Source organism: Manis javanica, chromosome 3 (genome assembly GCF_040802235.1).
Source record: "Manis javanica isolate MJ-LG chromosome 3, MJ_LKY, whole genome shotgun sequence".
NCBI lineage: Eukaryota > Metazoa > Chordata > Mammalia > Pholidota > Manidae > Manis > Manis javanica.
Genome location: NC_133158.1, coordinates 129,817,624 through 129,844,605, shown reverse-complemented (window position 1 = coordinate 129,844,605; position 26,982 = coordinate 129,817,624). Strand labels below are relative to the sequence as shown.

The 26,982-nt window shown below is 33.5% G+C and overlaps 1 protein-coding gene across 9 annotated transcripts in view; it reads left to right on the top strand.

Moving 5' to 3' along the window:
- NAALADL2 (N-acetylated alpha-linked acidic dipeptidase like 2) overlaps window positions 1-26,982 on the top strand; it is a 1,394,480-nt gene that overhangs the window by 1,362,328 nt on the left and 5,170 nt on the right. For 8 of the 9 annotated variants that reach the window (XM_073232060.1, XM_073232062.1, XM_073232061.1 and 5 more), the window contains one exon: window positions 14,604-21,982. The exons of the other annotated variant lie outside the window; for it this stretch is intronic. In XM_073232060.1, the coding sequence (XP_073088161.1) occupies window positions 14,604-14,802 (199 nt within the window). In that variant the 3' untranslated portion in view covers window positions 14,803-21,982. Of the gene's footprint in view, window positions 1-14,603; window positions 21,983-26,982 lie in introns of those variants that run through there. 9 annotated transcript variants of the gene reach the window in all.

Genomic DNA, 26,982 nt, shown 5'->3' with positions numbered 1-26,982 from the left:
TTGTTGTCACTGTATCTCATCTCCATTTGGAAGGGAACTAACAATTTTCAAATTCCACTGGAAAGGAAAAGCAAAGTTTACTTAGTTGATTGGATATGGGTAGAGAGGGTCAATTGATTTTTTTTAATGTAACATTAAAATTTTACACAATTAAGAATAAGACTAGACATTAAAATGTTTTATGATATTTGATTTACTTTAAAGATTAAAATAACATTATTTTTGCTCTTTCCTTGTCATGTGTTGTTCTTGTCATTGAATCCAACTGTTAAATAATTTTAATAGGTGATTAAACATTACCTATTTAATTACCTATTTTTAGTAGGTACATGAGAAATTAGTTTTGAAGCTACATACTGACTATAAGCTCCCAGCATGCTTTGGTCTGAGAAATAATTTTCTTTTTATTTTGAAATAAGCAATTTGAATTTTATAGTCAACACTGATTTTTAAAGGGCGAAATTTCAGTTAAAAATGAAAACCAAAATAAAATTCAATATGTACTTGTTTGAAATTTATATCCTCCTACCTCCAGTTATTTCTCCAACTAGCATAAACTTTACATATAACTATTTTTCTATTTGGAATTGGATTTTTTGAGTGTTTCTAAAATAATGTCAGAAAAGTAAATCTTATTGTACCTTAATTTTAAGCTAATAGCAGTTATTGCTAGTATTAGCAGTTATTACTAGTTAGTCATAAAGATATATTTCTTGGAAAATATTGACATCTTACTCAAATAATTACATTAAGGTGGAGAGTTACCAAATGTAATTAATCATGGAAAATAAAACTATGAAATTGTATCATAGGCTATGATGTCCATTCAAATCTTCAGCAGTCTATCACTTTGCAGTATCTTTATATTTTAGACAGTGTCTCCAATATCTCTAAATTGTCTCTTTCTGAGAGAGGGAAGACAAAACATAAAACTACTATAAATTAACTTTCCATTTTTAGGTCTTTGTGAGCAGAAAAACTGGTAGAATTCTTAAACTTCAGGGTTTTGTTTTACTTTAAGTACATTAGCCACAAATGCAGAAGATTATAACTCTGAAACTGTCCACTCTTCCCCATTTAATTCAAAACTCAAAATTCCTTTTGGATCTGAGACCACTTTTCTAATTCTTTGGTATCCCACATAATACTTGGTGCTTAATAAATATTTCATGTGTGTACAACCAAGGTAATTACTTTTCCTTGATTTCTATCAACTTCTACTTTAACTTCTTCCTACATTTTCTTAGATATGATGAGATTAGTATGGTTGTTACTACATTCTTTCTTCTATTTTTATCCAAATGTAGACTCTTTCAGTCCTGTCTTCTTTAAGTGTTAAGAATATCAAGATGCTATAACCTAACCATCATATATGATTTAATCATTCTAATGTACTTTATGAAATAACAATCATCTCACAGACTGTTCAACATTTACATAATTTAGACATATTCTACTGCTAAAGGTCTTGGCTTTTGTGGGAATCAGAATTTTCTTAGTGATTTTGTTTTCAGAATATTGGATTAATGTACCTGCCAGAACATTCATTAAGTATACACAAAGTTTCAAGATGACTTGTACCCAGATGTCTGGTGCAAAGAGTCAATTACTTTTCTTCATCTCTGTTTAGAGCTATAGTTCCAAAGCATTCAGTTACAAATTGCATGTATTATTTTTTGCATAAATATTAGGCTTCAAGGAAGTAGATATAGATTAATGTAACTCAACTCACTGAATAAAGTCAGCTACTTCAAAAACTAGTTATATTTCAGATGGTGACACATATATTGCAAAGGAACTAATTAAATGTCTGTAAAACACAGAGATATAAAAATACACATAAATTCTAAGTGTTTCCTTTAAAGATAATATAATTGATTAAGAACAAATTGGGCCATTGCTTAAACAGAGATCATACCATCTAGAGTACCTAGTAAAGAGGAAATTTAGCAAGTATTGAGTTCAGATTCATGAACAGGAAAATTAGGGAATTTAGAATATAAAATTTAGAAGGGATTAGTGGGTTGACTCTACCTTAATTAACAAAACGAAATAATTATGCCGTGGTAGACTAGACTTCATTTTATAACTCAGTTTATATATCCATGGCTTACTTGTAGAAACCTATGTTATTACCAAAAGAATGGACTAAAGAATCTTAAGTGAGCTGGGGTCTACAAGTATGAGTCTAAATAATGACAAATATCTTTTATTTGGGCCCTAAAGTAGTCCCCCATCCTTTGTCAACCTAGAAAGCCACAATCACCCATTCATGAGAGTTGGAATTCAAGTTGTTAGTTTCCTTTCTAGTTTTTAGGAGTAAAGGCTTGACTATATACCATATGAAGGTATAACCAGTAAATGGCCAAATGATGAGAAAAGCAGTTTATTTTAACTGAAACACTCATCCCCAATCTTTTGATATAGAACCAAGGATTTTTCTTTGAGTACTGCTCTAGGAAGTAGAATTCTAGAGTTACCTTCCTGTTTAAGCCATACTAATGATGCAGCACCTACGTTTCCTCATTTAGGAGCAAGGACTAGGGACTTGCAGAACAATTTTGAATTTTGAGCTTTGATTTTCTTCTCAATTGTCACTATACTTCTCCCTTTCCCTTGTTAGTAATCTTTTCAGCAACACTTTCATTTTATCAGTTAATACTTACAAGTCTTTCCAAAGCACACAGGTTAATTTTCACAGGAGTAATTTTGACATTTAATGTGTCATTACTTACATAATGTTAATTAAATCATATAATTTTCTGTATTACAACACCGGTCACTGCAAGAAACCTATTTAGGAACAAAACAGTACTTCTTGGTAGATGTAAAACTCACTGGAGGAAATTGTTAAGTGTATACGGGTGTCACCCAATATTAAGTAAGGGAGAAGGGAAACTGCAAAGTCCTCTGGGCATCTCAGACTCTTTGCGTCTGAATCTCTTAAGCAGTTTTCAAAGTATCTCAGGTTATTCTCATACATGTTCAAGTTGATAACCACTGCTGGAATATTATAGAGCGCTTGCTAGTATTTAACATTAGGGGAAAGAATGCCATGCTGTAGAGCAGCATGGGTAATTCCAAGAGAATTCCAGAATTCCAAGTAGAGCAGTAAAGGGTAATGTCAAGAGAATCCTGCTGCAACACTTTCCTTTCCCATCGCTTGGGTAAGCAGATCTTTGTTGGGTTGCTGTTTTATAATTCATTTTTGACTGCCTGATATCAGAACTTCTTTCCAATATGAGGGGAGCTCCTGGTGAGCTTGTAGGAAGCAAGATTTATATGTCCCCAGAGGGTGATAGGTCCATTTATTTTGTTCCTGAGCTAAGATACAGGCAGGTGACTTAAGGTAAGCCAACTGATTGACCTCTCCCAGGTGGTTAGATCTGAAGAAGTGAAGGAAAAATCTAGCGGCAGTTCAAGATCATTCATGCTTGTTGTGGATCAATGCTGTGGATGTGGCACAGCAGATGGTAAGAAACCCAGAGCTGCCATGGTAGACTAGCGTTAATGCAGTGGCGGCAGTGTCTCAGCCGTCAGTGTCCTCTACTTGTTTTCCTCTAGCGGGATCTTGGCAGAACTGTGATTCACAGCTTCTCTTGGTCACTGCCTGGTTCTCAGTGTTTTCCATCACTTCCATAAATGAGTTTACATATATATACATAAATATAAATATATGTATATTTAAGTACATGTAGTATATAAATATGTGTATAGTATATAAATATATTTATATAAATATATGTATAATATATAAATATATGTATAGTATATATAGTATATAAACATGTGTAGTATATGTATATGTATATGCATATGTATTTTTATATAAAATGAGTTTATTGAAAGTGTATACATGCACTCTTTTTACATATTTTAACACTGATTTTTTTTCTAGTTTTATTTAAATATAATTGACATACAACACTATTCATTTAAGGTGTACTACATAATTTCTTGATATATTTATGTATTGTGAAGTGATTACCACAGTAAGTTTAGTTAACATCCATCACCTCACAATGTTACTTTTTTTTGTGAACTTTTAAGATCTACTCTTGCAACTTTCAAATATACATTACCAGAATTATTAACTATTGTCACCATGCTGTGCACAACCTGGTACTTATTTATCTTATAACCAGAAATTTATGGACATTTGTACCCTTTGACCACCTTCACCCATCCCACCACTGCCCTGCCTCATCTCAGGCAACCACTTGTTTCCTGTTTCTATGAGTTCATTCTTTTAAAGATTCCACATATAAATGAGATCATACAGTATACACACTTTCAATAAATTTATTTTTCTTAAGTGTGATGTCATTAGTTTTGTCTAGTATAACCAAAAATGGGCCTACTTTGAGTTGGTTACCTATGGACCTTCTTCAACCTTCTGACACCCATGACTAACGATGCGAATGGATGGATCTTCTTCCAGAGGGCCCACAGGGAAGGACTGACATTTCTACTATCTGCTCTAGGTTTTTTCTTTTCTTTTTTTTTAACCATCAACTTCAACATGATCAGTAGAAATTCGGCTATCCCATAGTAGTATTTTGAACAAAAAAAATAGGACCTCAAAATCAGAGGATTTTAGTTGTTTTTTTTAATTTGCATAGTAAATTATATGTGGATCCATTTTTACAGGTATAAACCACAGCATTTTATTTTCTTTTATGCTAGCAAAAATAGATAGTAATGCTTCAAAATATTTAAGCAAACTTACTCAGGTAAGGAACAGTGCCAGAGAGTTTCTTTTAAACATTTTTTGTCACATTTTCAAAGTGAATGTTAATAAATTAACAGGTTCTGTAAAATGCGAAATGTAGCCTTTCTAGTTTTTGAGAGTAATTTTCCATTAAAACATTCCTTCACTAAATACCTTCAACCTTTGTGATCAACATTCATAGCTATTTTCAATAGTTCAATCACTCTACTTCGCATTTATTTTTCCTTCTAACTAAAATTAAACATCGCATGTTCTGTTGATCTGAAAGTTTTCAAGTCATCTTGAATAACATACTTGCTATTCAAGAGAAACCATGCATTTTTGACCATAAGGTAGTCATTTTCATATGTCAGCTAAACTATCTAAATTCAAGTCATAAAAATCTATAGTTATTAAGGAAAATGTATATGTGTTTTAATTACTATATCACTAATAAGCATTATTTATCTGGATACATTTTATTGAAATAGCATAAAACCCTACTCAAATTGGCTTAAAGAGTGAAATAGACTCGTGTATTTGAAAGTCAAGAGGAAGAACCAGTTTTAGGTTGATTTGGTTCAGAATTTCTATCATGTGGCCAAAGAATAAGTTTTTTTCTGTCTCTGAGCTCTTCCTTCCATGACATCATATCAAGGCTGATTTCCACCTGTTGGAAAGAAAAGATGTACCATTTACAGATTTCATACCCGTAACCTGATTATCCAAAAGGAGAAAAAGGATTAGCTTTTTGGTGGTTCTCTTAAGAAGCAATAAACCACTTCTTTTAGAATCCTGCAGAAAATATACCTGCAAATGCAATTACCAAGACTTGGTCCATGCCCATTATTCAAATAATCCATTTGGCTAAAGAAATACCTTATGCTGACTTAATTAGGACTGTGTTATCTGGATCAGTATTATAGCATTTGGAATCAACTGAACCAAGTTAAATTGCTACCATTAGGGTCTACTCCTGGAGCTTCTCCCACAAACCTTAAGGCATATTGTGAACACTGCATCGTGTATTTATAGAGTTTTTAGTATATGCCCATACAAATGTATATAATCATATGGTAAGAGAGACAAGATACACAAAGACACATATAACAAAACAGTGTTTTGTAATATATACATAGAATAAAGTGGAAAGTTTTGTAAAATTTAAAATTAAATAATTTCATACCATGCAATGTTGTAAATACATTACAATGACAATACATTAAAATAATATTTTAATTTATTGATTATGTGCTTGGCTTTCAACATAGACTGTAAACTTCTCTTTTCTATCCCTGAGCGTCTATCATAGTGACTTACTCATCATATTAAATGTGTAACAAGGGCTGTTGAGTAGAACAAGCAAAAAGATCACTGACTCACTTTTTTTAAATAAATGCAGCCTAATTATAAACTTTGCCTTTACAGTGAACTTCACAAAACAAATAGTTCACATCCTTTTCATTAGTGAATTCGGAAAATAAATAAGAAAAAAAAGCTGAATTAACTTTTTTTTGTTTGGTTTTGAGGCCTCAGCATTTCTGTTTATTAAAGGTAATGAAGGTTAAGGGACAAACAATAGAGAAAGGGAAAATGCAAATATTTGAGATATAGATTAAAGCAAATACATCCTTATGTTAATTGTCAAGTGCCTACTGATAAACAAATGAAGTTGTCCTTGGAGGGTGATAGAGTCTACCTGCTAATGAGTAGAATCTGCAATGTTGAAAGTGAGTTCCAAATAAGAAAGAAAAATTACCTAAATATAGAGGTTTAGGTCATACATATAGTTAGAGATAACATGGAAAGAAAATGGCAGTGACGAAACTGGAAGAAAACCAAGAAAACAATCCCATCAGTGTGGGAAAAAATAAATAGTATTATATTACTATCTTCTCCAAATTCTGGAAGGTGCTAAAGATTGTGTTAATCTATGACTAATTTCTGTGCTCCTTCTGATTTAATGGAAAGTTTTTGAGTGTGGAAATATGCTTTTTCTTCATTAATAAAGCATCAAGTGCTTTGCTGTTCAAAGAGAGTCTTTCGTGAATATCCTAAAAGATAACCTCTTGTTTTGGAAACTTCTCTTGAGCTACAGTGTAGAGATGGACTGAGAAGTCCTAAGATATTAACTGTACAGAAAACAATTGTTTACTATCCTCTGGCCTATTTTATAGGTAATCATAATGGAATCATTTTTGCCCATTTCTTGGGATATAACTCAGCAAGCAAAATGGCCCATGTTAAAAAACAATGTATGCTGTGATACATAATTTATTTTATTGTTTTTGTTTAGTGGGAAAATCCCAGCTGGCACTCTAGACTTTAAAAATTCGAATGAATCAACACAGCCTTTGTAACTTAGTAATGCATGCATCAATGAGGAGTCTTTGGAGTGATTTTCCAACAGCAGTTTCCGATTTCAGCCCATCATTTAAAGAACTGTCAAATCCACATCATACATTATACTCTGTCAGTAGAGTATAGAGAACTGGTGCCTATAGTAACATAAGCCCCTCCTTTCCCACAGGGAAGAACACCAGTGCCAAATAATATCAATTATCCATTACTTCATTGAAAATACTCCCAAATTTAGTAGTTTAAACCAGTTATTCATTTTGTCCATAATTCTTCAATATGGACATTTAGGCTGGACTCAGTTGGGCGATTCTTCTGACCTGTGCCTGGTTGGATATCTCTTGGTTTTGTTTACGTCTGTAACCAGAGCTTCTGCTGCCAGTTTGGCTAGAAGCTAGCAAGAACAGGTAAGCCACAGCTGAGCAGCTCCTCTCTGCTCCTTGGGTTCTCTCTTCCTCCAGCAGGGTGACCTGGGATAGTTCACATGGTGACTCAGCTGGGTCCCAGAGAAAGACAGGAAGCATGCAAGACCTTCTGAGGCATAGACTTTACACCTATGCCACATTTTATTCTATTGTCAATATTAAAGCCAAACCAGATTCAAGAGGTAGGGAAATAGATTCCACCTCTTGATGGAGGAGCAGTAAAGTGATATTCTGAAGTGACCTGCATACAGAGAGGGGAATAACTATAGCCATTTTTGCAAATGATCTGCTATACATGTCTTTCAGCCTCACTTGTCTGCAGGGTGAGTTTATGGCTTGACCATATCAACATCGGTCTTTCTTGTTCTGCTTTTGCCAGCAGGGACCAAATTCAAATTTAGCTGAAAGCACAGCCATGTAATTTGTGAATTTTCATAGACATAGTATCCATGTCTAATAATCTTTTCTAATGTTGATATAAATACAGTCCACTGTTAACTAAGGAGTACAGTTAGTATAATCTTTAAAAAGAGTTGGCAACAATTTTAAGAAATTGAGCCGACCTTTGCTCTCTGCATTCAACATATATTCCCAGTCAATTTTGAAAGACATGACTTACTATTTAGTGTGATTTCATTTAGGAGTTTCTCAACATGGGGTATAATGGATGTTAAGTCAAATTTAGAATGGATGGCATCCTGTGCCCATTTATGAATATAAGAAGGAACATTTGAAAGAGAATCATAATTTCCATCATTAATTTGCTAATTCACACACAAGGAAATGACTCATGAAGACTTTAGGTGCCTTTGTTTCAAAATTCTTTTTCTTCAGTTTTTCCCTTTGCTTTAGTTGAGTGGAACAGATTTGTCAGTTGAGTAAAGATGATTCATCTCCTTCACTGATGCTGCTGCGAGTTATTAATTAGGTTTCTGAGTTTGGCACTGCTCATTCCTGGCCACTGTGATGTGTCATTGAAACAGACCCATTAAAATGATTGATGTGTATTGTAATTTCATTAGTGTCATCAATAATGTATTACACTTTCCTTTTAGTAGTCTCTTTGGGTGTGGAGGGGTCAGAATGACTGTATGAATTACATTTATAAGATCTAAATTAACACAGGTGAGGGAAGAAGATAGGCATGAGGGTGGAATTAATGTTATTTTAAACATGATAACTACTAAAATTATTTCAATTAAATAATATTTTAATTAATTCTGATGCCTCTACATGCCATACCAAGATCTATGTTGTATGTATGCAAATAGGATTCTGATTTATTGAATTAATTTTTTCTTCTTTCTTCAAGGAAACCTTTCTGAATTGGACTAATGCAGGTGTATGTAAGAGCAGGAATGGTTCACTAAGGAATATAATTCCTTGTGGTTGTAAAGGACAGACTTTTGACATAGAATCTCTTTAAGTGCATTTCGCTTTTTCCATGCTATTTTCATGTCAGACATGTGCCTTCTGACTAGCTATTAGTTGATACCCAGTCTGCCGTAATCTGAAAAATATGATTCCATGGTTGAGAAAGAAAGACATATTTGAGTATTCTGATATACTATATATCATTGAAATATTTTAATTGAGGTTCAGTTTCGGTGACATACATGGGAATAAAAAGAGCTTTTGGCTTAGAATCTTCCATAAGAATCATTGATCTAACTGAAATATTTTCAAAAGCAAGAATCACTTGCATAGTAAAAAATGGTACAATAATAGTTTTGTTCCTCAGGGATGATCCCTGAGTACTTAATCACTGAATGCATAAGAAAGTTCTCAGAATTAATAAATATATGGAAACATGTGATGAAATTCAACAGTGTGGCTAGGTGTTGTTTTTTGTGTTCCATTCAATTATTAAAACTGAGAGTACTGACAGTACTCTTTTGGAAAAGAACTCCAAATCAGAAATTTATTTTATAAAAGCAGGAAGCTAAACAGTTTTTAGTACACTAAAGAGAAATAGGAAAAGATGAGCCAATTCTGAAAAGCAGTAGGAAAAATGGTCCTTCTCATGAAAATTTAAAGAAGATATTTTTGTTATCCCCAATTTGTATTTAAGGTAAAGTAATCTATCAGAGTGAAAAACTATTATAATGAAGATCAACTAACTTAAGTTATATCAGCCACCAGCTACCCCAAATAAATGTTTTCTCTTAAATTATGATGGAAGAATCCTAGTCATTTATCTTCAAGTCGAATCTCAGTATCTGTAGTTTCATGCTGATTTGTATTCAATTTGGGTAGAAATGGATAAGAGTGTTTATCTTACATAATAGCTTGCCACAGACTACTAGTTGAATCATGTAGCATATGGAAAATGTGTTTAGCTCCTTGTAGAATTTCACAAACCAAAATAGGTTTCCATTTCTATTCACATGGCTTGTTTACAGTCATTATGAGTGTGTTACTGTGTTGCTTACTAGTTAGAAAAAGCAAATGTTGGCACACTACGGACTCCATTGCATTGGTCTTTAAGAAATATAAATATTGCATGCAGTTAAAAAAAAACAGTAACCGTACTTCTTGTTATTTAGAACTAAACATTCTTTTCAGGATACTTTTTAATTCTTTCACATTGTCTCTCTTTTAGATATTTTATAGTAGTTATGGCTGAAATTTTATATAAATATAGACTAAATTCATGCTTTAATGAATTGTCATTGAGGGATTAATCCTATACTTTTGTGAGCATCTTTTATTAATATGATCTATCATTAAATTGAATATTAATAATATTTAACATTTAATAACTGTAGAATGTACATGTAGGAATTTTATTTCATGCCAGTAGATTTTGAAAATGTGGAAAAGTCAGTATAAACAGCCACAAATTATTAAACATTCTGCCCATAATATATTAATTGGTCTGGTTCAATTCATTTAAGGGGCAGTCTAGATAACAAAGATTTTAATATTTTTGTAGTATAAACAGTCACAAATTATTAAACATTCTGCCCATAATATATTAATTGGTCTGGTTCAATTCATTTAAGGGGCGGTCTAGATAACAAAGATTTTAATATTTTTGTTTGTTAACATGCTGAGCAATATGCTCTCAAAGAATGGAAGTTTTTGGTACAACTTTTGAAAATAACTATTTCACTCTTAAATTCTTAAATATATCTACCATGAAATGATTTAAAATTAAACACAAAACTGATGAAGTGGAGGCAGAGCACTTAAAACTATTAATACTGTGAAAGATGACTAAATATTTTTATTATACTAATTTAGTTTTTCTTATTAATAAAGAAGTATAAGTTGTCTACAAGGAGTACTTTTTAAATGATTGAATACGATATATATTAAACTTTTTATTGTCAAAATTCTTTAATTATTAAGCCATTTTTTTCTTTATCATATATATATATTTTGTTTATATGGTTCACTATGGATTTAAACATTGTGATAGTTATCATGACACTCAAAACTCACTCCTTTTTTGAAAATGGTAATTAAGAAAGATTACTTTAACATGAAAAAGTAACTTTGTATAGGTTTGTCATACAGGAGAATACATGCGACTGTCTGAGGCAGTTTTCATGTCCATTTAGGAAAATCCCATGGTTGTATGAAGGTTCCTCTGTATTATTTGGGTTCTTCTGGTTTTTCCCCCCTTAGTGATATAAAACTAATAAAAGTAATACCTATGAGAAGTTTTATTAGGAATTTTCTTTCTAATTTCTTTCTAATTCTTACTTTTTCTTTTTTATTATATCATTTTGATGTAATAAAAACAAGTTTTACACATAAATACACATGTATACATATATAATTACTTACATAATTATGTTAGCATGGTTGAATGGCTTCATCTAACACTCTCTTTAATTTTATGAATACTGTGTGGGAACAGCAGATAACAAATCTGGGAACACAAGGGAAATCTCTATTTTAAAGAGTGTTCTATTTCTGGAATTAGATCCACATTTTTCTCAGAGTACAGCTCATGGCCAGACATTGCTCACAACCCACTTCATTTGGAAGATGTTTTTCTCTCTTTCATAGCCAGGGAATATATGTTTCTTGACTATAAAATTTATACCTGAATTCAAGAATATTTGGAATGGAGAGAGTATCTTTCTTGCACTGCCCAACTTAATTCATACAATGCCAAGTTTATTCATAGGCACAAAAACAGAGTATTGGATTATTCGGGGTAGTTCCTATTTCAAATGATCTGTTTTGAAAAAGAATCATTGAAAAATCTGAGTTCAAGGATCTTCTACCCCACTGCCAACTACCATGTCCTTATCGTCAACTGAAATTTTTCTCCAAAGACACAAATTTGTTTTGTCTTAAAGTAGTTAATGTCTAAAATGCAAAATAGCCTGAATTGATGTAATTTACACATGTGTTATTGAGGATCTAACAAAATTCCCATCACTGAACTAAGCTTGATAAAAGTTTTAATAAATTAAACCACCATGATTAACTACCTCCTATTTTCACAACACTGAATTAGACCTGATGAAGAAGTAACATTTCTCAACCTTGATATGTAAAACAGTGATATTGTAACATATCCTTGAAAGTATAGAGATCAGGATCTCACAAGAGAGAAGAAAAGATACTGACAAGGTGGAGAAATGAAACATCAGAAGCCAATTGGATATGTAAGGAAGAAAGATGATTTGCAGGGTCCTGGCATTAGTGAATAAGGGGATTTCAGTGCTCATTCACCATCACAGAGTACAGCATAGGAGGTTCAGGAGAAGCTGAAGTAGAGGTGCTTTGATAAGATAGGAAACATGATCTAGAACTCTATGTAAAACAGAGGTTAGCACCAGGGAAAAGTATCAACTAAATCCTGCTCTGTGGCCCTTAGTCCTGCTTTTCAAACTTAGCTATCACTGTATAACTTTCATCTTTGTCACTTTTCATCTGGACTAAGTGGTTTTTCCAGATTTTATATTACAACCAAAGTAATTACTCCAAAATAAAAAACTCACAACCTTTTTCTTTTGCCTAGAACATTCTTTTGGTTTCCAAATGCCCATAAAAAAAGTATAGTCCCTTTAACATGACGTGGAGGGCCGTGTGTGACGGTCACAGCTGGCCCTCCTGTCTCTTCTCCTGGGGCTACTGGGGCCTTGTGCTCTTGTCAGGCAGAAACACTGGCACTGATCCACTGAGAACACTGACCTGTTTTAAAAATTCATGTTTTTGAAAATACTCTTCCTCCTGCACAGGTGCTGTCTCTTCTTTCTATCTTGTTTCCTTTTCTAAACCCTTGTGACTGGTATTCCCATCATCCTGCAAGATGAAATTCAAATATTTTCCATGACAAACTTTTTTCTGACCTTTCCCAGGGACAATCCTTCATCTGTTATTACTGGTCCTTACATGTCTAATAAGGCAATTAGACAACTGTATTTTTGTTATTTACGTCTGCCTCTGTTATTAGACCATGCAATTCCAGGTGTTTCAGCTAGTTTGGTTGGGGATAAACCAAATGAGGTGATAATCCATAGTTTTCTGCCAAAATGCATCTCTTTCTATCAGTGAATAAAGGATTCACTTTAGACTGTCCAAGGCCAAATCCTCTTTCTCAGAAATATGGATAAATTTCAGGACTGCATCTTATTACACACCCCACACTAATGAGAGGATGGTGGTTGAAATGTTAAGTATATACAAAAGAAGAAAGAATATATAATGAATTCCATTACCCAGTTTTAACAATTATTAACTATCAATCTTCTTCCATCCATGCCTCTAGCTCCACTGTCCTTTTTCTTCCCAAATATTTTGAAGCAAATCCCAGACATGATAACTTTGCATTTGCAAGTAATAAACATGTATTTCTATAAGACAAGGACACTTTTTGAAAACACACTGATGATAAAAGTATCATACTTAAAATATTAACAATTCCTTAATATTAACAGATCTTCAATTAGTATTAAATGTAGTACAACTTCTCACTTTTTAAACTGTTTGAATAAAGATCTAGTAAAATCTATGCTTTGTGACTAGTTGATATGTTTCTTTCAGTCTAAAGCAATAGCTCTCAATTAGGTGCAATTTTGCTTTCTAAAGGAAAATTGTGTCAGTCTAAAGATATTTTTGGCTTTCACAACTTCTATGGGCTGAATGTCTCTTTCCTCCCGGAATGTATATGTTAAAATCCTAAACCCAGTGTGATGGTATTTAGATATGGGACCTTTGGAAAGGTATTAAGGTTAGATTAAATTATGTGGATGGGCCCCACATGATGCGATTAATGCCCTCATAAAAAGAGAAGACAAAAGATCTCTCTGTCTCTGTCTCTGTGTCTCTGTCTGTCTGTCTATCTCTCTCTCTCTCTCTGCAAGCACCAGAGAAGGCCTGGTGAGAACATATCCAGGAAAAGGCCTCTCCCCAGGAACCTGACCTCAGGAACCTGACTTTACTGGCATCCTGATCTCAGCCTTCCAGCCTTCAGAACTATGAGAGATTAATGTTTGTTGTTTAAGCCACCCAGTCTCTGGTATTCTCCATAGCAGCCCAACCTGACCGAAGACAATGGCAGCATGGATGCTACTCTCATCTAGTTGGTAGAGGCCAGGGATCCTACAATGCACAGGTCAGCTTCCACAATGAAAATTATCCAGCCCCAAATGTCAACAATGCATGGTTGTGGAACCCTCAACTAGAGATTCCTCTTACTTACTTGTTTTTAGAAACATTTGTTAAATAAACTAGATCATTTATCTCATAGTTCCCACAGTCTGTGTTTTCCTGATGAAAAACCACTATATCATTTAACATATTTCCCTGTCTCTTTTACTTATTAGCAATTAGATTTAGAAACTTCATCAGATTCAGAGTGAATGTTTTAATCAAAACTACCTTATTCTATTTCATAGATAGGATTGCATACTTCCATCGGAAGACATCTATGTCTGGTTATCTCTCATAGCTAAAGGAAGCTTTTGATGCTCAGTGTCTCTATTCATTAATTCAGTAGAGGTTGAAAATGATGATTCTGCATTTTAACAATTTCTGTTTCCTTTATTATAGACATCACTGTTCCCTGGAAGTATTCATTGCAATGTTTGCTATGAAAATAGAATTGGGTATAAAACACTTACACATTCCATATTTTGTTCTAGAAATATCCTGTACCACCTTGATGAGAAGACAAGCCCATTTTCAATCCTCCTGGAGGCTTGGGAGCACAGCAAGTCACTTGCATCAAATGAGACCCTTCAAGAAGCCCTATCAGAGGTGTTGAACAGCATTAATTCAGCTCAGGTTTACTTCAAAGCAGGACTCGATGTGTTCGAGAGTGTCTTGGTTGGAAAGAACTGAGAAAACTCTCAGCATTTTAAAAAGTTTGTTTACAATTCCTCAAGCAAAAGCTCTAATCTAACCAGATTTTCTAACATTTAAGACTTTTTAGCCCCAATGGCTTTCTATAGAAGTCTAAAGCTATTATTATGTTGTATTTTTTAATGTACATATCAAAAGAGCATTTTGCACATTTAATATTTTTCTTATATCTACATTTATGAATACATAAAAGCAAGTTATTGAAATAATACTTAAGATTTATCTATTAAAAATGAAATCTGCTGTATTTTTATATATATAAAATATTTGGTGTGAAAGTTTCAAGAAGTACTGGACAATCTCTATGCCTATGGATGAAACACACAGGAACAGAAGTTACTCCCTATGTTAGAACTATTAATGACATAGTTTCTGTAATAGAAATGGAGAGTTGGTATGGTTTCAGATTAACTTCACTATTAAGTATTTAATATGAAGATTTCAAGTATTCTGACGGAGTGACTGGTTAACCAAAACCACTTTGAATGTTTCTAGTTTATGAAATGAAGTGCCTGTTCATAACACAACTAGATGTAGTAATACACTGGTTAGGAAATTGTATTTCTTTAAAGTGTTAATGAAAAAAAAAGAGCCTTAAACATTCCAGGGGAAAAAAAAATCTCAAGGTAGCTGCACAGAGCAATTTAAATGTAAATTTTTTTCCTAACAACTTATAAGGTGACTAGCTTTGAAACCCCTAATTTGCCTCAGTTGATTTTATAAAAAATTCAGGAATGATAGATGTCTTACAAGGGAAAAAGTATTTCCTATTGCTTCTGTTGTTTCTGTTGGAAGCACTGAAACCTAGCTACTCTAAAATGAAAGCATATCACATCGCTCTTCCCCCTTGTACTTTTTCTGAAACTCCTTGCTGTAAGGCAGTTTTCACAGAATACCATATAATTTAGACAGGAAAGTAGGAACAGCTCTCTTTGAAAACCCAAGGCATCTTAAAAAGCATCAAATTGCTATCTCTGCCACTGACAGAGAGGATTTGCTAAGAATGAAACAGTTGTTTCGATCAATGAAAAGCCTCTTCATTCTATGAAGAAACGTGATGTTTTTTCCTTCTCTATCCTGCTGATCGAGATGAAAACATAGAAGATATTCATGCTCGTAATTTTATGCAGAAAATACAATGTTACTTTAAAAGTGTGTCTTTCCCATGCTTCAAATCTTCTCTCCTGTGGAGAATGAAGTTTTTCGTGTTGACATTGTCACTGAGTGGCCCTAGCATTCACCCATTCACCCTCCTCTGAAACCCTAGAATTCTGTCTAGATGATAGTTTCAACTTTTAGCTTACCTTTAAAAATGTTCTTCTGATATTGGATAAAGCAATTCCCCTTAGGGAATATATCCTCATAATATTTCATGTGTATTTTCTCTGCCTAACACAACCTTCACCACTTCCGTGCATCATTGCAGACAGTGCCTGTCTGTCTCAGCCCTCACTTTTTATGGATGAGCATAAACCGAATCTTAGTTTAAAGGGAGACTAAAGTTGAGAGGAAAGAATTAATCAGTATCGATTAATTGATTTATAAGGGTCAGCTCTTCCTACCATCAGTGATGTTTATATGGTCTAGGCAAAGAAGAGAATTGAGACAGTTAGCTAGATAATTCAAGCAGAAATCTATTTTCATTGAAATGCCTCTGTGCACGTATTTCTACATGACAAATGAAACTACCTTACCTTTTTTTTTTTTTTTTTTTTTTTTTTTTTTTTTTTACCAATGTGCTTGCTGGTTTGAAAATGTTTGCCATGATGAGGAGTGTCTACAGGGAAGGACTCAAAGGACCAAGTCTCTGCATGCCTCAGAATCTGTGCTCTGGCTCCACAGAAATCAACAGCACAAAAGACGTGGCAATACACACACAGACATGTGTCGGACCAAATAATAGAATGTTTTATACCAAAGGATCTTAACCATTTAATCAGGCTTCAACGTGTTCATTCCAGTTCTTCATTTGAAGTTGAATTTAAAACAAAGACAAATAATTATCAGTTTGGTAATTCATCACTTTGGAACAAAAGCCTAAGTAAATTCATGCCCTTAGTCTGCAAGATCACTGAAAGCACAAAATGTATCTGTTTGTACATTTTTGTTTAAAGACCGTGAAGTAGGTAAACCACATTACACAGATAAAATTATCCATATTATGTGTTCTTCCCTTCTAAATTATATGGTATTCACTATTTGAAAACTGAAGTTAACTATGGACTAACATGGTTTTATTAGTCTATTTAAGAGATTGTGAAGAAACCAAATTATAATTAAAACAGATCCGCCAATTCTATAGATGCTGCTCTGCATCTTTGACCGCAACAGACCTCTTACTAGAACATTACTTCTATGGTATGATTACCTCAGGGTTCCTCCAAATGTGTATCATTTTAATTTTTTCCCCAATAGATCCAAGTAAATAAAACCCTCCACAAGTTACCAAGTGTTTTCAGTGAATTAGTAGTAGGTTTAAATTGTTGCTGAGATATCTGGTGCCTGCTAGTTCTCATAATCCTTGATACATAGGATTGTGTCAGGACATAATAAATCAGAAACAGTTATTCTTCCAAGAACATGTGGCAAATGTGCACGCTGGAAATTCGGGGTCAGGATGGCTTTGCAGAATCTGGAGTCAAAAGAAAGCTTAAGAGACATTGTCATATAAGCCCTAGGATGTTACCTTCAGCCAGGGCCAGTGTCACCACCCCCATCAGATGCAGCAAATGAAACCAGAGTGATTAAGGAATTTGCATACGGTCACATATTTGGTTGGTAGCAAAAGCATTCCTGAAATTTAAGCTTCTCTGTGTTCTCATGCAGTATATCCAGCTCTTTCCCTAAGGTGCTAGGATTATAAATGATCATTCCCAGTGCATTCTGTGTCACCAGCCATTCTGTCAGTTGCTGCATAGAATGGAATCACTGCTTTTAATTAAGGACTAGCTCATTCTCTGACTATACCTGACAAATCATCTGTCCCAGGGAATCCCAGCAAAGGACACCAAGACCGGGTACTTGGGGAGAAGAGGGGAGAGTCTCTATATGACACCAGCAGTCAGGAGGGGGTACTGAATTCGATGCTTTTATGAGAGGACATTTTAGCTCTATATTAAGTCAGCAATCTGAATCAGTGTTTGTCAAAATGTGGATTTGGGGGAGAGAAACCCAGGAATCTCCAACCTCAACAAGATTTCCCAGATGAAATTCATGCACACTGAAGTTTAAAAATTTCTAATCTCTATTAATCCTGAGTCGTGAGAAAACATCACTTGAAAATGCAACTAAACCAAATGAGTTGCAATAATGAGCAGGACTTTAAAGCTTTGCTATTCATGGCAACTTTTCTTTTTTTTAAAGAAAACTTTTAAAAACTTTTCTTTTTTAAAACACACAGTGGTCTCAAAGAAGGATGCAGAAATAACTAACATCAGTGCCCCTGCCATATGTCAGACTGGACTTTTTTCACATATTTGTTTTTTTCAAACTGAATCCCCACAATAACCCATTTAAAAAATGAGTAAACTTCTTTGAGTGACTTGTGCAAAGTTCTACAGCTAGTGGCTGAGGTATGTTTGTGCTGGGTCCTCTGTTGTACAGCCCTGTGTTCTTCACACTGAGTCCTACAGGAAACACCAGAAGAATCTTTTGGTTATAGAAAACAATACAATTGAAAACTTTAATACATTTCCGCTTAACTGATCAGATGTATAAAGTCTGCCACTTTACTGGTTTAATGAAGGAATTTAAAGAAAGAAATTATTCCTTATAATAGCTCCCACCCCCAACAATGGTGTATATATGTAGATAAATCTGAAGATATCAATAAAAGCATTAAAAATAAGTGCATCATTGTAGAATATCATGACTAGATGTAAAGTAGTAAAAAGAAACCAGCAGCCACATATCTCACAATTTCCTCTTCAAAATGCCTATATAATTACACTAGAAGAAAAAAAGAGCAGGTGCTGGGATTTACAACCACAGTTTTACATCACCTTAAGAAGAGTAACAAATTGACTCTGTCAATTACATAAATATATACCATTCTGTAGGTTTCCCCATTGGAAAGATAGGTGTTACCAAAAGAAAATAAACAATAATGAGTTGCCATCTGCTCAATGATGAATCAGCATCTTTGCCTCAAATGAAACACTGTAATTATCTGCACAATAAATTGGTAGACCTAGCCAAAAATGTTCTCAGGAGACATTCTGTGGAATGTGTAATTAATTACTCCAAAAATTAAGCTTTCTCTTAGGATAGCACATTGTCATCTCACTGGTTTAATAGGTTATTTAAATGTGCCTTAGCCATACATTCCCTTAACAGAAAGGAATTATTTTAAACTGCCAACCTATGTGTTTAGTAGAAGGGAGATGGGGCCACATAATCCAGTGAATATATCAGCAACATAACAGTTCCATCACGGAAGCATGGATGCAACCCAGGGGAAAAACAAATGATGTGCTATTTGAGAAAAGAAATATTCTGCATAGCTGCACTAGTGAGTCTGTATTTCTTGCATGAGTTTAAATTGCTAGCTTCAAAAAGCCTCATTAGAATCTGCTATTCTGAAAGATTTTAAAGAACTTCACAGAGTTCTAAGCACCCCATTAAGTGCAAATGCTTTTTAGTTAAGTGAGTTGTTGTATGCAATTCAGAATTTGAAGTGACAAGAATTTGAAATAAGAAAATTCTAAAATATGGACTTTTTTTATCGTGACCATGTCCACTCAATTTTCTGTTTTCTCTTTCTAGATACACTCTAGCAATGGGATTAGTCATGTAATTTTTTTTTTCTCTGAGGAAGTAAATGTGAAGATCTGTTCATCTCAATATACATTGATCTGTTAATCAGCCAGTTTTATTTCTGATACCTTTCATTATCCTTCAAAGATTCACACTGAAGTGGCTTTAGCATACCTGACACTGCTAAGAATCTTGAGACCTTGCTTCATTGCTTATTATGAGCTGATTTATATCTTAAAGACATTCATAATCTCATATTCAGATTGTATCTGAATTTACAAAGCAAAGGATTAAATTGAGGCACTTTCAGATAGCATTCAAGAAAAATCAGCTCCTTCAAATTTTAATATGTTTTTGGTTAGATTATTTGTGTTGGGGTTATATAAATAATTTTCTGTAACCAAAATGGTAGTTTTGATGTTTCCTGTTAAAATCCTGTCATTGAAGCCAAAGAAATGCATTCCTACTCTAATTTCTTAAGCAGGATTCTGTCAAGAGTTAACTCAGGAGCAGTTGATTCAGTGCCTACATCTAGACAAAGCTTTAATGAGTCTAGACAGAGCCCAACAGTATTCGAGCTACTTCCTTTGATGTCTTAAGCCAAAAAGCACTGAGGTAGCTTTTCTCAGAAGTAAACAGATTTTATTTTCCAGGGGCTAATTAATATGCATCACCTCAGTTCCCAGAGGATCACACAGGTGCCTGTACTATGCCATATGTCATGTGCTATATTCCAGCAAGCTCAAGAGATTAATATACAATCATTATTATGAATTATTATGTTGCATTGAAGTTAATGTCGGTCTTTTGTTCTAATTAAAGTATAGACTTGGCATCTGAATGGAAGCTTAGCTAGAGAAGTGGAGTTTGAGCCTCTATTTTAATGAACTACATGTATTTTTCAATCAAAATATGTAATTATTTAATTATCTAGCCTGCTCAGTAAGTATATAATTCTTTCTTCAAAGAATCTGTATTCAGTGTGTTACTATGCAGATGGACACTACTTGGAGTATATTTAAGCTTTTGAAATTCTTGGCCATTGTTGAATCATGCTTTCAGTATATGCAGTACTGTTTTATTCATATGAATAATTATTATCTGTTTACTTTTCTATCAAGCTGCTGCAAATGGACTACCTTATTCTGAAAGAAAAAAATGCTATTACTCTATAAAGACAATTTTATCATATCTGTTTTATGAGAAACAAACACAAAAACAAAAATATTTTACTATACCATTGCAAGTTGTCTGCAGATGCCCAGATGGTTAAGTGTAGCTCACATAATTATATTCCAAAGATGTTATAAATAATTCCATTTAGAAGCTGAGATAGGACTCTTATTAGGTGATTTAGCATTTACATTTCACACAGAAAGATTTGATGGCAAATATTTCACACACATTCTAACTTGCTACTTGGAAATATAAATGTAATTGTATTCAGAAGAGAGAAAAGCTTTCTAATATACTTTAAAGGGTTAATTTGTTTTTATAGACATCTAGAAAAATCAGCCCTTCACTTTGAGAGTAGTTTCACATGTGTTTGGAATGTTACTATATACCATGTATTGTTTTAATCATTTCTGCAGTGTGTAATATTTAGATACATGAATTTTAATAATAAATAAACTTTCTCAATCATGTAACAATAAAAAGTATAGCCCTAAAATACAGAATGTTGTTGAGCATGAGATTTATAAATTAATTTAGGATAAAATTTAGATGACAGTCTGTCCAATTAAATTTGCTTTGATTAAAAGCAAATCTCAAAGGTGTCCCAATTACTAAATCACATTGAACTGTTATAATGTTGAATATTGTTCAAAATAATTTCATTATCATCTATGATTCGGAGATCTTTTCATTGTACAGATTTCATTGTCATTGTCTGTCATGATTGAATTTAATGACATTGATTTTCAGGCATATGTGTGTAGTGTTTTTAATTGTTATATAGGATTGAATTTTTAATTTCTATAATGCATGGATGCCGATCAGGAATTTAATGCTTTCTATATTTAACCCAAATGTGATTCCAATTTATTTTATAACTTTTTATGTGTTACTTTCATGACTCAGTATGCAACTTACTTGGAAAAATAGGGTATGATTTGGAGTGACAAAAAATGTATTGGGATACTGTATCCATTCAGGATATGAGTAAATATTTTATATTTCAGTTGTGTAAATATTTGCACATAATTGAAAAAGGTACTATGAAATGAAGGCATCTTTTAAGAGACATCTTCTGATTCAGAAATGGAATGAGCATTTACAGTAAAATGACAATGTTTAAAATACCCATTTAAAATATTAAATACAGGTGAAAATTACTTCTATAATGTGCTTTGTTATGATAGGATAGGTAATATTTTAAATATATGAAATGAATTAATTATCAGTAAGTATTAATGAATTTTCTTTTGTCATGCATTTCACAATGAAACAGGAATAAGGCTTGTTCAAGGAACAATCCATAAGGTTTTACTGTCTTTTTCTTCTGTGCCTTCCATTCTTTTCTCAAGCATGTGGTTCTCATATTGGGCCATTTAGGTTGGCAGTTTGTGCCAGATTTTAACACCACGTAACAGAATCTGTATCAGCTCCAGTGCTAAAGAGTTTTGTTTAAATTTGCACCAAAAAATGCTGGCTGTCACACAAAAAATGGGTTTTATCACACAAAAAAGGGATCTCTATCTGAGTGATATAGCAGATTTCACCATTTATTCATTCAGCAAACATTTACTATAAGCCTATTCTAGGTTAAGAACTATATTAAGTGCTAGAAATACAATAATTCTTGACACAGTTTACCTACTAGGACTTCACAGTCTAATAGGATATAGTACTTTAACTAATGACAGTACTTAAATTCAGAGTTACCCGTAGATAGTGTAGTTTATGTCAAGGGTACTGACAGAGCAGAGATAGCTTAAAGGCACCATATGTTCAGGCTACATACCTGTCTCACTGGGACTTCCTTAAGGTTAAGAATAAAGAAGAATGTTTTTTTCTCCAATAAGCTTGCTACACAATAGCTAGCATTTATTAAGGGGGTTCAACATTATGTCAGATATACACACACACATGCATATATACACATAAAAATAAACATTAAGAAAAAAAAAGCTTGCAGAATCATGTATATATTATTCTACCCCTGAAATAAAATTAAAACAATATATTAAATTACATATGATTAATGGATACATATATATACATGTAGCTAACTTACATGTAGTACCTACCAAACAGAGCTCCATCATAAAATAGAAGTCAAGTGGTTTCTCATTGTCTTTAGCATAAATCAAAATGCCTTAGAATGATAGCTGACATCCTTCATGGCTGCTGTCATTCTTTCCTCTCTTCTTCAGTTCTTGCCTCTTCTCCTGCTCACATCTTATGCTCCAGCTAAATTAAAAGGCTGGAATTTTCCTGTATGTCTCATGGTTTATCTTGTCTCAATACCTATGGGACTGACTTCACTCAGCTGAACAATACTGTCCAATTTATATATACATAATATACATACCTTTTTTCCAAAATAAATACTACTAATGAAATCATTTCAAACTGACTTTCTGTGGAAAATTATTTATACTGGCCTCATAAGCCCACAGTTTCATTACATGGGGTTCTCACAGTTTTGGGGATCTGATAAGTCAGTTCTTCATTGATTCTGTGAATTACCATGAAACATGTTTAAAAAGTTGTCTTTGATTAAGCTACTCTGGATTCGTTTCTTTTTTTCCACAAAACAAAACCAAAAAAAAAAGCAAAAAGAAAAAGTAAAACAAATCCCACCAGATTCTTGGGCAAAACTGATAATAAGCTCAAAGAAAAAAATAAGGCCAATTACCAATGTATTATCATCTGGGACTTCACCCCAAATCTTTTGCATTTAAGTTTCTTGGCTATACTCTATGGAAAAATCTTAATTTTGTAAGTTTTTTGAGCTGGATGACCTAGGAGCCAGAAAACTTTGCTCTGCTTATTTAACACTAAAAACCTAAATTCCTTAATTATTTGTTTGAGTCCTTCCTTGCTTGCTTCAAAACTATAGTAACCTCTTTCCCCTTCCCCTTTACTCTCAGAAGATCACCTCCATTCTTCCTCCTTCAAACATAGAAAACTAATTATAGGTCCATGCAGTGTCCTCCACCCTTCCTGCAATGTCAGAGGAGTCTTGTATATTCAATCCCCGTTAACAAAAGACAGTATCAAAAAATAACAAAAATCAACAGCCTTTCTCAATTCTCTTTCTCTTTCTAGGCTCTTACATCTTTTGCTTCCCCCTGATGACTGCACTTTGTTCAGACTTCCTAAATATCACTATGCCCCTTCCTCACTCTCCTACTAATGCCCCACTCTTGACAGTCTGGCTCGTGTCAACACTCTACCCAACATAGTTCTAAATAATCACAATATAATGTCTTTAAGCAAGACGAACTAATTTATTGTACACATCAGGACACTTTTTAACAAGTAAAAAGGAAGCATTATGAATAAATATGCTTAGTTTTTTGTTTTTGTTTCTGTTTTTTTTTATTTTTCTCAGTTCTTTATTTCTGGGATGGCTTCCTTTGTTTAACATTAAATGTTGCATTTCTGAAGGCTTAGTCCTAGATGCTCTCCTCTTCTGTCTCATTCGTCTGGACATTATATCTAGACTTATAGGTTTTTGGAAAACTTATTCATGAGTAACTAACAAACTTCTGTCCCTAACCCAGATATTGTCTGCCATCTCCAGCCACAAATACCTGCTTCACTTTCTATGACCTCAAAAGAAGCTGAGATTCAACTGAGCAATACCCAGTCCTTTTAGGATTTCTTGTTTCTCTCAATGACTGGCTCCACTGTTCATTCAGTTTATGTTAGAAGCCTAGAATTCAGCAGTGGTGCCCTATTTTCTCTCACCCACCATGCAAACCAGTACCAAGTATTTATTTTAAATGTCTGAAGAATCCATTCACTTCTCTTCAGCTTTCCATACTATTTCCCAATCTTTTCAAACTACCTTCTCTTTCATTTGGATCAGTACAGAAATTGCTCAGCTACTTTCCCTGTACATGTTCTTGCCTCACTCAAGTTCATCCTTCTCATTGAATCTAGAAACAACCATGTATACATACGTATATATACACATGCATATATATATATGTGTGTGTATACATATGTATTTATATATATTTGATGGCAAAGTGAACTGTCACCTTTATCAACCAGTCTTTGAACAGTTTGACAGACCATCTTTGCAAGGCCTAAAGCTGACCCTGCTGCTTTCCTTTGAAGAGGTAAGACTACTGAGAAAAGGACTGGTTCTGCTAAAGACTGGGGGTCTGCTACAGCTCTCTCCTTCACCATATTACTTTAAAACAATAATTTTTTTAAAGATATATATAAAATAATAAACATTTAGCAGTAAAGTAGAATCACAGAGAATAAAGGATTCAACATCTTTTCCTTCCCCTACAAAAATGATTCTTAAGAAATTTGAGAATTGGGTAAAATTAATGTAGATATACAGGGACAATAAAGAATCACCAGTTAAAAGAAGCCTAAAACAGACCAAAAAAACAAAGAAACAAACAAAAAAAAACATGTCTACAGAAAAAGAGAAGATACCCCTCAAAATTTTAATCAATATGATTGATTTGAGAAGATATTATTTTCATAAAAAACACAGTGGGGATAATCATGAAGCAAGAAAATTCCTCAAAAATTAAAATATGATTGCAAAAATAAAATAAGTGATAAAATGAATACAAGAGGCCATTTTCCAAGAAAAAAAAAAAACAACGAAGAAGAAAATGGAGCAAAGAAGAGAAAAGACAAACAATATCAATCCCGGAAGTCCAGCAATCAGTCAACAGGTGCTTGCATTCATAGAGACTTAACTGTTTGGGGGCTCCCCCTCCCACTATGAGCAAGTGGAAAACAGGAAAAACTGTATTAAATGATTGTTTTTAGACATTAGACAGCAGACAACCCAGAAATGAGATGCTTGTGGGAAGGGAAACAAATAAAATTAAGGCCTAGAATTGCTCTGGCCTGCTGCCGAAAGGCAATTTCCATCATCAAACACAAAGAGAAGAATAATAGTGAGGAAGGTAGTGGATAAAGATAGCTTTCAAAACCTGGAGATAGGAACTTTGCCTGAACACAGATGATAGTATATATGTTGGGTAGAGTTCCAGGAAGCTCCTAAAAGAACCACTAGAACACTGGAGGCAGAACAAGCTTTGGCTGGGAATAGTGGCAAGAAATTGTAATACCAGGGACTTCGCAAAGGTCCTCAAAGGGCCTCCTCAGTTAGCAAATTAATCCTAGGACAAAGGCTGCCCTGGACAGGTCCAAAGCAAGTGAAAAATGGAATTCAATATGATTAATCCTAAGTAATTTGGCTGCATATCTGAACAAAGTACAACACTTTTTAAGGGAATACAAGAAAATCTAATATCAACAATATAAAAGCTACAATGGGAAGCATGCAAAAAAACTCTCAGGTGTGCATAGGAACAGAAACTATGAGACATAATTAGAAAATCAGTGAAAGCATACTAGAAATAAAGGAAGATATGGAATTAATAGATAAATATATTAAAATTGTTATAATATTCTCTATATGTCTGAAAATATAAAGGAAAATATAAAAGTGATGAGGAGAGAAATTAAAGATATTTAAAAAAGAAGACCTAATTAAATGTACTAGAAATGTGGGAGAATAAAAATATATATATACTCTGAGGATTAACACTAAATTAGACCCTGCAGAAGAGAAATATCAGTGAAATTAGAGACTTGCAAGGCTATCTGTACCAAATAGAGTGAAGAGAGGAAAACAAGGACTGAAAAAGAAAAATAAACAGAGAAACAGTGACTTGTGGGCCAATGTCTGGCAATCTACCATAACAGAACTTACAACTGGTGGTCCAGAAAGAGAAGAGAGACATGCAAGCAGATAGAGATGTTTGTAGAACTAATGAAATATTGGCAAAAATTTATTAAGCTGGTAGAATTAATGAAACAACGGTCAAAAATTTATCAAATCTGATGAAAACTATAAGCCCATAATTTCAAAAAGCTAAGCAATCCATAAATGAGATAAACAACATAGAAAAGCATACAGAGGCACATTAAAATCAAATTGGTGAAAACTAACAAAAAAAAAATCTTAAAAGCAGTTGGAGGATGGAAACTAGCAAAAATTAATTCAAGATCATTTGGTAATGTGCAAGTATAGTCACTGTAAGGTGCCACTGATTTCCCAATAAAAAGAAAAACAGTGTGTCACCATAGACACACTGTGGACATTTTTTTTATTCTACCTTCCACTTTTTAAAAAATTAAAGTATCATTGATGTACAGTCTTATGGAGGTTTCACATACACAAAACAGTGG